Source organism: Calonectris borealis, chromosome 9, assembly GCF_964195595.1.
Source record: "Calonectris borealis chromosome 9, bCalBor7.hap1.2, whole genome shotgun sequence".
In the NCBI taxonomy this organism is placed as follows: domain Eukaryota; kingdom Metazoa; phylum Chordata; class Aves; order Procellariiformes; family Procellariidae; genus Calonectris; species Calonectris borealis.
The window spans coordinates 18,661,771-18,677,524 of NC_134320.1; the positions used below are offsets into that span (position 1 = coordinate 18,661,771).

At 44.0% G+C, this 15,754-nt stretch overlaps 1 protein-coding gene across 1 annotated transcript in view; it reads right to left on the minus strand.

The window, feature by feature from the left end:
* Positions 1 to 11,445, minus strand: part of PDE6D (phosphodiesterase 6D) — a 39,883-nt gene extending 28,438 nt beyond the window's left edge. The window contains exon 1 of the mRNA XM_075157184.1: positions 11,237 to 11,445. Within this exon, the coding sequence (XP_075013285.1) occupies positions 11,237 to 11,286 (50 nt within the window). The 5' untranslated portion in view covers positions 11,287 to 11,445. The remainder of the gene's footprint in view (positions 1 to 11,236) is intronic.
* Positions 11,446 to 15,754: the final 4,309 nt, after the last annotated feature.

Consider the following 15,754-nt stretch of genomic DNA (forward strand, 5'->3'; position numbering starts at 1 on the left):
ATTTATGCAGATTGAGGCAGAACTCTCAAAAAACAAGGACTCCATATCAGAATTACTGTGCTTTTTTAGGAACCTACTAGAGAAGTGCTTAAATTTGCAGTGTGGATTAGTGATTTGACAATTTAACCATCCCGACATTTTACACAGTGTTAGACAGTATGGCAGTCTGAAAAGACAGTAAGTTGTTTGGAAAAGCACTACAGCAGCACACTGAAAATACAAGTAAAAAATTCAGTGCCAAACGAGTTTAGAATAGGTAAAATACTAATATTTGGTTCTGAATGTTGTACTTTAATCAGCCTCTATAGATTCTGTAGTTCACTCACGTGAACTATACTGATGTGAACCCCTGAGCATGTCACTAGGGGTCTCTCAAAGATGGAGGGTCTGTGCCCAAACCAGCATCTCTCTGCTTTAACATGCACTGGAATTCAGATGAAAAACATTAGTGTGAGGATACAATAATGAAATCTCCACTGAAATGACAAAAAAGTGATGACCTCTATTACTTCCAAGTAGCTCCTATAGCTTTCGTTGTCAATAAAATCTACAGTTATGTTCATGCTAAGATTTTAGTTTTATTATTTTAACAAGCTTGTAGCTGTATGTTAAATTTTCAGAGTATTTGAAATCTGATTTTTACAATCTTAATCAAAATCTATTAATATATTTTTCAGCTGAAGCAATGGAATATCTTATATCTGCTGTGAAAAAGAACAGCATGTATAAATAATACAATCAGCTGTAGTTCACAAGTGATTCTTTCAATTTAGTTATTAATAATAACAAAACAATAACCATTTAGTTATTGAAAAGCTAGACTTACACACAGTTGATACAAATATTAACTTTTTAAAGTATTATTTTGGTGTTTCATGAACTTCATAAGCATTTATGTTAAGGTGAATGCTAATGTTGTGAAGTTATACACAAAAAGCTCAAAAAATGCCATAATTAGCATTACCTGCATCCTTTACAGGTGTGCCTACATTAAAATATAGCCTTTATTTATTTCAATTTGCACAATCTTTTCAAACATGCCTCTGCCTCATTCACTGCATTTACTATTTCAGAACTGGCAAAACTGGGGCTTGTGCAAACAACATTATTAGGCAAGAAAATAAGGAACTACTGTTCTATCAGTGAAACAAGTGAACCATCACGAACCGTGAAACATTTTCACCTGGCCTCTGGCAGGGCTGTATTTAAATGCGGAAGAGGGCCTTGATGAGTGCACTATGGCTAGAGGTCTTGGAGGGGTAGAGGCTTGCTCTGTACCTGCCTGGTTAATGCCACACCTCTCTTTGTACAGACAGGGAGAAGGAGGTCATGGTGGTGCTGCCAGTGGCAAGAAGGGAGCTTTGATCTTCTCGGAGGAACAGACCAGAGCCTTAAAGAGGCAAGCTTATAACTTTCCTTGGGGAATCTTTGTTTTTATTTTGCAAGTAGTACTTCAGTTCAGGCTACTTTAAAATATACCTACAGGTTTGTGGTTTTTTTTGTTTAAAACTCTAAGGAACTTATTCTAATGGTAGAATGGAAGATGCTAGGAGGACCAGGGAACCAGTTTTTTTTTTCTTTCTATGAAGCTAAATGTTTCTCTGCAGAAGCTGAGCTTAAGGTTAGTGTTATACTAATATAATGCAGTTCCCTTTGAAGGAATTACAAGAGAAAGCACATAAAACAATACTTTCCTAGGGCTGTTTAAATACTGCATTTTTATGGCAACAGTGTAACTGTAATGATTCCTTGTGGATTAATGAGGGTGCTGTAAATGAACAGCCCAAACTGGACTGAGAAACTTCTTGGCTTCCCTTCCTCTTTCTGGAAAGGGTATTTTAAATATACCATGCATTTGCTCTCCAAGGCTGCGTGTGACTTTCAGCCAATGATTTCCTATGTCTGGTTCATTATGAGAGTTGCAGGAGAATTGAGCCTCTAAAGGCACTTGCTACATGGTATCAGACCCTGTTTGTGACTTGGTCCAGTCGCTGGGCATAACATTGCACAGCACAGTAATGCTAAAGGCTTCTTGCACAGAACAAGGGGAAAGAGAAGATGACTGCCTTACCAATGTAATCTAAAATGCATTTCTCTTTACGTGACCACAAATTTAGCAATGTGAAGTTAAAATGCTAAGCTAGGACTTTAGAATTGGTGCTGCAGGGGTCACTAAGCATGGTGATGTGAGAAACCTCCTCAGGTGAGTTGGTGCTGACTGCTGGAGAAGACAGCATGAGGCTGCACTAAAAACAAGTTCATCTGATGTAAGACTGAGGCTGTGGGCATGACATCTGACAGTAGCAGTGGTTGGAGAGGACTGCTGTTTACAGTCCTCCCCAGCTGCTTCTTAACTTTCTCCCTCAAATCTAACAGCTGAGCTATTTGTAAAACTGCTAACTGATCCACTTGACCAGCACAGGTCTCTGCTCCTTAACCTATTGCTTAAGCTGTTAAAGCTAGCATGCATCATTCTGACTGAAACAAGAGGTTGCAGTGCTTATCTGAGCAGCTTGGCTAGTAAATCTGAAAATGAGGTAACAAGCAGCTGGGGATGGTAATTTGTGCTCTGCACAGCTGCTGTGACAGAAGCACACATCAAGAAGAATGGAAGGGTAGATATTTTTCAGATGTCCTCTTTCCTCAGAAGCAACAAACCCATACCACTTCCTGGACTGAGCTTTTTTAAATGTCACTTAAAGGCTAATAAGGTTCAAGTGAAATAACGATCAGAAGGACTCTTGTCCTCCTTATCTCAGCTTCTGGGAAAGAAAGTAACTTTACTGGAGAAACAATGAAGTCTTTAGTTGGACTGTGACTGATAGGCAAGTATTCTAATGCACTAAAGAGTCTAGCCTAAAGACTTAAACTGGAAGTCAAATGTCTGAAGTACCTCCAGAAGATCCCCCTGTATTAAAGGTCAGTAGCTATTTCTTGGTGTCCAATCTCCAGATGGGTTGGTCTATTCCACCGTATGGTGGTACACTAATGAGGACAATGGTTCTTCTACCCTCTCTCTCTGCAAACCTCTTCCTTCAAGAGGAGTTGGGGGTGTTGTAGAATTCCCTTTAAGCACAGAGCTAGTAACAGTCCATGCCAACAGAGGAAGAGAAAATGGGTTCCTCCTTAGTGAGGGTCTCTATAAGCATTTTCCCATACAAAGAAAGAATTTTTATTTAAAGCAATGCAAATAGCCATTTTTTTACTGTCTCCTAAAATAGAATTTCCTTTGACTTTCCAAACCAAGGTGACTTGATGTTAACTCTCTGCTTACCCAGCAGGCTGTCCCTGATCAGAAGTTTCTGACACTCTTGATAAAACATCAGATAGATTTCTTGGTTCCAAGCGTGTGTAACTTCCCTTTTGGAAAGGCTTAAATCAAATCCTCTGAAGTGAGGAGGAAAGAGGCATGCAGGCAGGCGATCTGCTTAGGTGGAATATACATTCATCGGTGATTACAGTGTAAGATCCCCCCCCCCATTTTCTTGATCCAATAAATAGGAAAAGGTGGACATAATCAGCTGTCCCAGGGATCAAATGAGCTTCTGACTCGCTACAGAGTAGATGAAGCTTATGTACATGGTGTAGCATACAGACTGACCCATATAAATACTCCTCTATAGAATTACTAAGATGTAAAATCCCCTGCACTCTCATTTTCTCTAATGGAAGACAATATTGCTCCTAGTTAAGCAATCCTTTTGATACAGGAGTGGATAAATTCAATAACATGATGCTTTTGTGCACTGTTATCCCAAAGGCTGACTGAAAGTAAAAAATTACTTTTGTTGCTTTTTACCTAAGCCTGCCATTCTTCCAGAAGAATGTTGCCCGATACTCTAGTCATGAATGTAATCAACTCAAAGGTTCACTCATGGCTGAATTGATCTGATATTGTTTCCCTTACGTCTCTTCTGTACCTAACATTTGTGTCACAGTGAGAACTTGGTTCAGGGGAAATATGACAATGGAATCTCAAGTTTATAATCACAACTGAAAATCCTGGCTGTTGATTAGGATTTAGCAATATGCAGCTGAGATGTGGTTCCTACTGTCATTCATGAGAACCTCAGCTACTGTCAGGTGTTTTCTGGACAGAGCCTGTCAACGGTCCTACTGTGTCTACTTTGACATGATGACAAATGGTTCTGGAAACTTCATAGTAATGCCCAATGAGTATATGTGCGTGGGGGTGTTCCATCAAACTGTCACCTATTCTTTAAGACTGCTCCGGGAGCAATGCTACACAGATGCCAAACCTATTGTTTCTGAGGGTGCTCCTGATTCAGTCTCAGGATAAAAACACAGCCCCTGAGAATGGTGTGGTGGTTTTTTAATTTTTTTTTTAGTATTCAGTGCTTACTACTGTAATTTCTTGCACATCAACTGTAAATACATGATCTGATCTTTAAAGTGTGTGAACAACCGATGTGCAAAAGTCACCATTCATGTGCTTACAGAACTAACTTTTGGTAAATTTTGCTATACTAATATGCATAAAAAGATAATATTCAATATTGCCTGGTGGACATTAATAGATCATGATATTTTCTCTTTGTTATCTGTATCTGGGAACCTAGCATACCTCATACTTCTATACAAAACTTCTATACAAACTTTGACTATCTAGATTAAGCCAATGCTTTGTTCAGTCTAATGGAGGGTCTGAGCTCAAACTTGAAGCTGTCTTCATTTCCCAGCCTAGAGACAGAGAAACAGAAGAGGCTTATGTATTACATATATTGTGGAAGTCAAAGGCAGAAGTCAGAGTACAGTGGCCTGTTATCTTACTAACAAGGTAAAAGTTTCACTTTTAACGTTCTTTCCAGATCAACTTAAATTCAGAGTTAAATATGTGTAAGAGCAAGTTGAATCAACTTCCATGCTAAGACTGCTTTAGCTAACAGAAAACTGTTATTCAGAGACATAGGAGACACATCAGCTGCCTGTATAAAAATAAAAAACCTACTCTGAACAGAATCTGTTTAATTTGAGGATTTTTAGATGTCTTCCCTGCTTGACTACATCTGTGTAAGCTTGGCTTTTTTCCTACGTGTTGGCTGTGAAGATGCATGGGGGGGAAGAAGCTCTATCAATTCTCACTTGATGGATTAAATTACTATCTTCTGCTGTGTGGAAATCCAAATACTGTAACAACGGCTGAAGCATAAGGCACCACTGACTTCCAAGGATTTTGATCCCTGCTAAGGATGCAGAGTGGCTGATATTATCTTAATATGATATAAAGGAAATAAGGGGAAATATTTTTGCTAATAACAACTGTGTTATTTTAGGTACCTTATTATGTTGGCACTAAGCAAGCAATTAAAAATACTGAAACCATAATTCCAGTGAAATGCTGGATGGGTAAGCTTTGGAGAGCTGAAAGGATAAATCTTAGAAATAAAATTCTAACCACAAGGTGCTAAAGTAATATTGCTGACTAAAAACAAAAACCCAAACTTCAGTGTCAACTTACACTTTTAAATCGGTGTTAGTTAGATGTATTCTCTGTAGCACCTGGCAACTCATTTGTTTCCTGTGATGGTGAAGCTCTGATGCCCCTTCCACTGTCAAGGGCACAAAGCACCACTTCTAACAGTATGAGTGGTTTGCATTAAGTCTGAAATGCAAAAAACTGACTGTAGCACATTCAGATATAAAGTTAATGCAAATCACTGTTTAAGCATAATTAAATATTTACACTTTTTTCAATGAAAGTTAACAAGGGGAGGACACTGAGGAACCAGGCAAGTAAAACCAAACCTAGTAAAATTGCTCCTGCTTTATTTGCAGGTATGCTCATGACTTATGCATAAAAACCACGATCAGTCTGTGTTTAGCATGCCAAAACTACAGATCATCGCATACTGCAGAACTTGTGTCAATGCTGGAAACAATTCTGATATGGTAAAGGTACCTTGACCTTAACTACCAAGTACAACCTGACAAAAGCTTCTATGTGAAAATCTGGCCTCTTTGAAACAAAGATCTCTTGATGCTGCCAGGGTGGGAACTTGTTCTGCAGTCAGACTAACTGGGAATGTGGACAACTCTTGCTTGTAAAGTACTCTAAGGTTTGTAGACAGGAAAGTGGTAATGAAAGTTCAAGAACAACAGAAGACCAATTTTTCAGATCATATAAATGATGAACTCTATGCATTAGATGGAAGAACATTCTACTTTTCAGAAATCAGAAACGTGGATGGGGGAGCACAAACTCATGTCTTCTAGAATATTTTAAAACTGCATTGGCGGAAGCTACATGCAAGTTCTGCTTTGGCTCTCTATAGAGCGCATTTCCCAGCTTTTGGGCAGCCCTTTTTTAGCTAGCTGGTGTTTCCTTTTAACCCATGAATTTGGCGATTCATCTTTCTATTAGATTGCAAGAAATCTAAGCAAACTGAGATCTGAAGAAGCGCACAGAGGAAACCTCAAAACAAAGGGGAATTTTTAAGCCAATTAAAGCTGCTACCTTGTTAGTTTTGTAAATACTGCAACAGATAAGCATTTTAAGTGAATAAGCAGCTAAAGATCTATTGGCCTAATAAATTGGAAACTCAGTTTGATGGAGCTTCCATTTGGAAGCTTGAGTTGGATTTCTCAACTTTTGAATGCTGCATTAAACTAGTTCAAAACTTCAGTGACTAGTCTAGGAATTGATAGGCAAGATTGTCATTGACTACAGTTTCTGTGTGTACAGCAGAAACAAGGTGGAAGTTGGAAATGAAAGTATCTCTGTCTGAAGAATAATACAAAATTCATAGAAGCTCTTAATGGTTTCTGGTATAACTATATTCTCATTACAGCTCTAACCATCTTTCTAAGAGGTTAATGCTCTGCTAGAATGATTTCCTAGACAGAAAAACCATGGTGAGAGGAGGATTGGAGGAAGCTCCAGGAGCTAGTAGGATGTTGCACAGGGAACTTTGAGGATTCCAGAAAGTAGGACAGCCTTTGACACATAAAGTTTTGCCTACAAATGTTCAGGTGCCTGAGCTATAGGTATATGTTTATAGTGACCACAGATACTAGTTTCATAACTCCATAATTATTCTGACCTACAGTTAATATTGTCTCTTCATGCTTATGTTCACCATATTAATTTGTTTCAGGAGACTTCTGAAGTACAGTAAGATATACTGCATAGTCTTAAATGGAAGTTCATGGAGAAACTTGTCCTAAACTGATAAATATCTATATGGCAATTAACACTATGGAGATCCAATTCTGATGAGACTCCTCTGTACAGAAGCAAATAAAATAGGTGATATCTTGTTTGACTTGTAAGATTTAAAATAGAAAACAGAAGTGCTTACTCATATATTGAGAGGCTAGACTTAGCACCTTAACTATGCTATGAGACCCAACTGACTTGTTCGGGTTTTCTCTTCCTTGCTGTTCTGGCTGAAATATTACAGGAAGAAATGCATAAAGAAGCTGAACTATGGTCCCTCAAGAGTTGGATGTGAATCTGCTGTTGCAGACCATGACTGGGTATTTCTAATTTACGTAAAAAAGCAAAGCATGTATGCTTTCCAAATGTTGGCAAATCAAATTAAATAGGATAACTGTCAACAGTCTAATGAACATAGTGCATAAAAAAAAAAAAATCTGTGCTAGTTTGTATCAGAACAAAGACAAATAGGCAACTCACAAATTATCAAGGGAGCTGGTTGGGGGGAAGCCATCAACAAAACCCCCTGGGTTTTGACTGTTAGGCAAATACATTATTGGTGTTACTTTTTTATGAAAAAGGATGCTAAATACATAAATTTAATAGTACATGCTAACTCTAAAGATAAAATGACAGAATGAAACCTGAGGACTGTGTTGAAAAGGTAAGTGAGGGTCAAGTAAAAAGCTATTCTGTAGCTTGACAGAGTAACTGTCCCATCTTCTGGAGAAAAAAAGGCATAATCAAATTTCATGCATTTGAGATTATAGGACCAGCTGCGCATAAATACTTGCAGAAATGAGACTTGGCTAATATTCCAGAGGAATGAATCTTCAGTTACCAACTGAACAGATATTGCTTATAGTCAAACGAGTCTGCATTTTCATAGTACTAGACTACCTGTAGATACTATTATGTTAAGTGCAACAGCTGCTGTTCAGGCAAGTGCCTTCAAAACAGGGAGCTGATGAACATACTTACAAGCTCTACTAACAAATATTGTTTCTGAAGGAGTGACAAGCTATAGAAGTTTTTGCTGGCTGCTTTCAGCCTCTTACTCCAACATACTTACTGGACTGTCAGTGTTCAATTTTTAACTAGTGCCATAAAAATTCTTAGGACAAGTGTAATAAAGTATAATGAATATCTTCATTTGCCTGCAAGCATCAAATATTTCTCCTTTGGTTTTAATCTTTTTAAAATAGCAAAATCCATGAGAAAAGAGAGCAAATGTTTCTGGCTTGAATTTCAGGACACTAGCCACAACATGTTTCTGCATTAGTGTCATAGAGGAAGGAAAGCATATCTCTGCATTAAAGTTAGAGGGTGGATTCAGGCTATAATTTAATTTCCACAACAGCACGTCCCAATCAGTTGGAAAGCTTGTAATTAACCTCTTCTCAGGAACCACAAGTAAACAGAATTTGTTTGAGGAGACTTTGATTACTCAACGTGAACTGGATTTCCAGCTAGAGTGCCTGTTCCTGTGTTAAAGCAACTAAGTATTTTGGAAGCCTGCTCCCTCAATCATGCTTTCTACCCTATCAACTGATCTTACCACACAAGGAATCTAATACAGCCGGACCCTAGGTGTAATACCGTGCTAGTTTCTTGTGCTAAAAGCAAGTTCAGTTTGAAGTGCCAAGTTTGCAGGGTGTGCTTAAGTTGGTGGAGTTGAACTCTCTCCCTCCTGGGAGAGGAGGAAAAAGTTCTCAAGTACTCAAAGTATAAATTTAACAGCTTTTCAGAACATGTTTCTCTCTCCCTTTCTATTAAGTAAATTAAATTAGCAGATACAGCAGTAGAGTGGACAGAAGATAAAGCATCTCTTTAAAATGTAATGCTCTCTAGAATACATGCTCGTCTTAGAAGAGGAAGTGGAAGGCTGAGCTGATGGCTGGCTTACAGAGAGAGAGAGCATGGTCACATCTGGGCATGAGTAGTTTCCTGTGTGGATGGCGCAGTGTCTCAAGGCTTCCTCTCATAAATGAGGAATGTGTCTGTTCAGCCACTCTTCTGGTTTACTAAAGGCATATATAGATGTTTTTCCAACTATTTTAACTTGCTAAAAGTTCCAATTATAAAATGTTTGGAGAAACTTTCCTGTTTCTCAGACTTTATACTACCTGGCCCCTACGGCAACTATCAAAATACTCTAGCGTGTTTTTGGAGAAGTACAGTCAAGGTTTTGCCTAAAACTGTCCTGTCAGAAGCAAAATTGATATCAGTTTTTTTGCAAGGGCAAGCAAAGGAAGACTAAACTTGAGGTACTTAAACATGGAACTGCAGAGTATTTCTAGTAAAGCTTCTTGTCCATGCTATGGCTGCTTGAGATAATAGAAGTTTACCTTAGGTTTGTCGAACATCCTTCCTCTCAAAGGGCAAAAAGCATTTTCTACTCATGCCAACAAACAACAAAGTGGGTTGTTTAATCTGAAGTTGGACAAAGGCCTTCATGTAAACTCTGCTATCCAGGAAAGACTATATACAAACACATGCAAAAAGCATTTAAAAGTTTGTTCCCTAGGCTTAACTTTCCAAGCACTCCTCACTTCTACCAACAGCTTAGTCTGGTCTTGTCAGCAGCTTATTCTTTTTCTAATTGCTGGCACAAAAGGCTCTTAAATCATGTTTTGACAGCTGAAATACTATATCTTCATAAAGAAAAAGAACTGTCAATAGTGCTAGTGCAGAAGCAAAGGAACCAGATGCAGTACTAAAGGCTGGGGTAGGTGACAATGATTCAAAAGTTAAGAAAAGCATCTGCTTATAGTTTGATAGCAGCTGTCTGTCTAAATCCAACCTAGAAAACTAGATCCTGCTACAGCTGGCATAGAGATTACGCATATCTCACTGGACAAAAAAAACCTGTTTAGAAATAATAGTATTAGATCAAGAGGGTATTCTGTTCAATTCTGTCCTTTTCATTGTAAAAAAGAAAAAACCAAACCAACCAACCCACAACAATTTCAGGTGTCTAAAGGTCAAACTAGCATTTGTCTTCCAAGCTTAGAAGAATCTACTATGGTGAAAAATAGTAGCTTTATTTTACAAGTGGCATATTTCTCCCACCCTTAGTTTGGATGTGGGCCTTTAGGTAGAGCCTTTCTCTACTTCACTGAAATCCTGCATTGCAAGGGTACACACAGGATGTCACTTCTCTTCCAAGCTCAGAACTTGCTCATTTCATCAGCATTACATTCATATTCAGCTAACACAGACATGAAATGAGAATGCTTTTTGAAAGCCACAACATGAAAAGTTTTAACATGAACTGCACAGAAAGGCATTAACACCTAGAGTATGTCAGCGTTAGCAATAAAAGACACCGTACGACCAACCATGACCAACACAACGTGGGCCAGTACCTCATGGTATGAAAAGGAACAAGATAGTTAGTTGCTTCTGGACCTGAAGACCAGGTATGTCCTTTCCAAACAGAAGTGCCTAAGCGCAGGCCAGAGGGGAAGGGATCAGATCCTTCTGGGACCGAGGGCGCCGAGCTACTTCACCTGCCCTCTGTAAGCTGTCCTCGCTGCTGAGGCGGGGGGCTCCCGCTGCTCCGGGGCCGCTGCCTTCGTGTGCAGCCCCTCTCTTCCTGCCGCCCATCAGCAGCCGCCCGGCGGACAGCTCCGGCGCCGCGGAGGCCGCGGCCGCCGCCACCCTGGTGGGGGGCTTCGGCCATCTGCCACTGCCCCGATGGGACCCCCCCACCCCGCGCCTCACAGCAGCCCCCCGCGCAGCAGGGGTGGGAACCAGGCCCCAGCGCTACGGGGGCTCCTTTCCAGTCCCCAGCCGGCTCAGGGCCAGTCCCTGCCCTGCGGGGGTTCAGCCACGTCCAGGGGGAGGGGCACCCCCCCCCCCCTGCCGCCGCCACCGGAGGGGGAGGACGCCATTGGGAACAGCCCAGCCGGGGAGGCGTTTCCATGACAACCCCCCTTCCCGCCCCGGGGGCCTTGCACGCGCCCTCGCCACAGGGGGGCGACGATCCCCGTACCCCCCCCGCCCTTCCTGGCCGGGTCCCGCCCGTCCGCCTCACGGCCCCCGTCGGGAGGATACAGCTTGAAGCCCCGGAGGATCTCCTTGGCCCGCTCGTCCGTGGCCGACATGGTCCTGCCGCGCCGCGCCGCGGGCGGACGGGGCTGGGCCGGGCTGGCCTGGCTGCGCGGGCCTGGGCGGGAAGGCGGCGGTGACAGCGGCGCCTCAGGACCCCCCACCCCTCCCCCCTCGCTCCCTCGCACCCGCCACTAGCCGGCGCAACCAACCCCAGCGGCCTCCCGCCGCCCCGCCCCCCGGCCTGGCGCTCCAGCCAATCATCCGCCGTTATCGCCCCGCTGCCCCGCCTTCTGGCCCAGGAAGGACGGCGCGGCTAGCCAATCAGACGGCGCATCCTCCCGCCCGCCTTCCCCCCTCCATTCAAGGGCGGCTGCGCAGCGGTCGTTAAGGCGTACGCCCCGGCCGAGCCTGACGTTGCTGAGGGACGGGAGTCGCCGCAGGACAAACCTTTCCCGCCGCTCCGCTCCGCCGTTGTGAGGCTGGGCCGCGGGGGGGCGCGGGCCGGGACCGGCGGAGGGAGCGGGCGCCCCCGCAGGTGGCGGCGGCCCGGGCGAGGGGAGCCCTCAGGGAGGGTGTAATCAAGGGGCGAGAAGCCGCCGCAGGCCGGTCAGCACCCGCCCGACGGCAGCCCTCGCGGCTCGGTGCCCACTGGACGAACGGCGCCTGGGCTGTGCCCGCGCTGCTGGAGCTCGGCTGGCGCTTCTCCTCACGCGGTGGGCAGGTCTGGCAGCGAATTCATCCCTCGAGCTGCTCGACGGCAGCTCAGGCGAGCTCCAGCCGTGACTTGGGGTAGTACGGGGTGCTTGCTGTGTCCGAGCCCAGAGCAACTTCTGCCTGCCAAGGCCGGAGCTAACGCGACCGGCATTATGGAGAAAGTTTAAACTAAATAGTGTGCTTTCCCTGGAAGAAAAGTGGCCTTCTTTGTACTGCACAAATTTGGCCTTTGTGTAACCAAGCAGATTGTGGGGGAAGGTCTCTGGTTCATTAGCACATCCCAGAAGCGAGGCTATTCTTTAATATGAGGACGATAAATTAACTCCATTAACAATCTGAGCGCAGCTAATACAAAGCATTAATAAGTCATGAGAAAAATAAAGGCAGCAGTTGTAATCCAGGCTCAGAACAGGACCAGTGAACAATCAGGATGCCATCAATACATTCATGGCTCTGCTTGCCTCCAAATCAGCCACTGTACAAATGGGGAGAACATGAACATTAATAAAGGTCGTGCTTAATGCATAAGGACAAGGCCACTGCCAGTATAGCCAATACGAGATCTTAATAATAAAAATAGGTAGCATTTATTTCCCTGATGTATGTGATCCATGCTCAGTTCCACACCATCAGTTTAAAAGTGTATGAACAGATTATTTTGAATCTGGGCAGAGCGCCAGGAGTACGCTATGCTAATATATATCTGTCTTTTATTAAGAGTCCTTCCTGGGTTTTAGAATAGGGTGTGTAATTGCATGCTACTTAAGGAAGAGGGACTAAAGATCACAGAGGAGGAAAGACTGATGGGGAGAAAAGGTGAGCAAAAAGAAAAGCAGACCTGAAGAAGGCAGAAACAAATGGTCGCGTGTGGGGAAGAGGTGCCAGGTGGAAGTATGACATGCTGGTTTACACAAGACATAAGGAACTCAGTCCTGCCTCTGTTCAGGCTCTTCAGAGATGAAAGAGCCAAAGACCAAATGGATCTCGCAGCGAGGAACTCTAGCAGCATTGAAGGGCTTCTCTAGCACAGGGGTAGGAGTGTTTCCAGAATTTAGAGTTGGGGCCTTTGTGTTTTCTGGCCAAATCGCAGAGTTCCCAAATTCATTTTGCTGTGCAGGGAAGCACAGGCCTCTCATTTCTGAACTTCTGAAAATGACAAAAGAGCTCATGGCTGAAGTGTGAAGTTCTTGTGACTGCTCTGGGCATGAGCAGCAGTGGAACATGTGACACCATAACTCAGAGAGTGACAGAAGCCCTGGGATATCTCTTCTCTCAAAATCCTTTGGCCGCATTAACACAAACGACGCCCTTGAGCACGTCGGCTTTTCCAATGCACTTGCAAGAAAGTTGCTGCAAGTCTCGCTATCCCTTCATCCCACTTTGTACTGAAAACCTCACCTTGGGTTTCACATCTCTGGCAGGTGTTACAGTTTCTGAGCTGCCATTGCAGGTGAGAAGATGTCTCCAGCTTGCTTTCTGCTTCCCCAGGAGCTTTTCTCTCAGATAAACGAGCTGATGTTTCTCCAGATCAGCGTAACTGGGAGATGGTTTCATAAGCTGGGGCTTCATCCCACCCCACACTTGATGGAAGGGATTGTACAGCTGCACATCTGCAACTGCCCAGACACACACATCACTCCTGGCCTGGCCAAGGTGTGAGGTCAGAGTCCAACGAGCAGCTTAGCCTCTGGATCCTGGCAAATGCTCAGACCTTGACAGCTTCTTCAGCAGGAGGTGGGAGCTCCCATCACCCTGTGCTCTGGAGATGTGTGCTGGAAGCTGGGGAGTCGGAAGCCTGGAAGGAGAGGGAATAAATGGATGAAGCACAGTGAAAGCATACGCAGATGAGGAACGAAACTGCATCCAGGGCCGTGTTAGCATTTACACAGCCTAGCTTACCCCTAGAGCTACTGGCCGTTCAGTCATGTGCAGATGCACCTGCTCTTGCTCTAACATGGCCATGGTGCCAACAGTTGATCTTATTTTGTTTTAAGTTGTTGGGAAGTAAAATTATTACAGACACTTTAGGAACCAGATCCTAATCCTGGCGGCTAAACCTAGCCTAATGTATGATTTCTGAATATAATGTGTGTTAAGTGAGTTATTGGTAAGGTCCTATGTTGTCTTAACATACCTCTTCTCACAAGAGTTTTTTATTTAAACACCTTATTTATGAAAGGTGAGGAAAAAGATAAGAAACACAGAAGTACCCGCTTTCACTGTCAGCCCTCTCTTTGGCGAGGCCGGGTGGTAATTTTCTTGCCAATGACACATCAGAACTGGGACTTTAGGAGGAGAAGAACCAGCTCCAGAATTGTGTCCCAGGGCACCGGGAGGTGTACAGCTCCAAGGGGTGAAGCTGGTGCCTCTGGCCTGGCAGGCAGGAGGCAGACGCAGGCAGGGTGCAGACGCCAGCAGGACGAGCACCTGGAGGCACAGGGTGCTCAAGAGCCTGAAGAACCAGACACTGAACTCAGCGTGATGGAAGCTGCATGACAGAGGGGTGTCATTGTGCTGTTAACCACACCCTTCCCGGTCTCTGTCTCTTAGAGGTGACTTTGCAGCCTCGTGCCTTGGCTTCTGACAGAGAAACCATGTTTTCAAAGTCTCTCTCCACGAGCTTGGGGAGATTACTCTGGATTTATAGTTTCTTTTCTCAGGCAGTGCAGGGAAATAAGGTGAATTATCTGCTGCCTAAAAGGGACCTGGAACGGACCAGGGGAAGATATGGGGTGAGTCAAGAGATAATGCCAACATTAAAAGATAAAATGGATCAACATCTCCACGCAGAAAGCTGCGTGGGTGGAGCAAGAGGTTGCAATAGCAGTTTAAAAGGGGATGAGACAGCTGGGCATCCTCCTATTTTTCTCTTAAAAAAAAGAAATCCATCCCAAAAGCTGAGCTTAGCTGATGCTATCCTCCAAAGTCCATGTCAGTCAGCCAGGCTGGCTGTCTGCAATCGGGAGGTGTCAGGACAGCCTGACTAACAGACCCTCCTGGCTGACCTACACAGGGCTATAACGCAGCTGATTTTCAGCTGCAGGCTCCACCAAGGGGTTGCAAAAATGATCCATGGGAAATAGCTCACAATCATACATTTCCATTTCTGTTTCAGCCTGGGATTTCAGCTTTAACGACTCTCGAGACAAATGAGGCCGCGCACTGCTTGCCCAAGGCAACTGTTCCAGCGTGTCTGCGGGGTGACACGAACCATGGTGGAGGGCCTGTTTAGGATGTGATTAAAGAGGTAATTCTCCCTCCCCATGCAGATGAGATCTAAGTGTGGCTTAAGTAAATTACTGAATGGCTTGTTATAGCTCTGGCTGGGTTCCCTTGCTGCGTGGGGCCTAGTTTTTTACATCCAATTTGCTGTGAAGCCCAGAGTGTCAGAACAGCATCCCAACACCTGCATCTCTGCGCTTGTCTGACACTCCTTCTCTGGAAGATGGGGCCCCAGGGACCCGCTACGGACGGCTCTGAGGCGCAGGCTAAGCCCCATCAGTTTTCCTAATAGTTTCTGATGTTCATTCCCTGAAAGCTCCCCTCTCCTGACAATGCCGGTCCACGGCTTGATCTTCAGGGACTAGCTGACTGAAAGCCAGAAGCATTTTGCTCTTGGCTAAAGGATTTTTAACAGAAGCTTTATTCTGTGTGGCACAGTGTGGCACAGATGAGCGTACAGACCTCGGTAACAACCCCAAAAGCCTTCTTTTTCCCACCCCTGCTCTTTTACGCCCTCGAGAGTCTTTTGGCTCCTGATCTGTGTCCTGGGGAGGATCTCGACCCCTCCAGCCCCCTCCCTGCTCC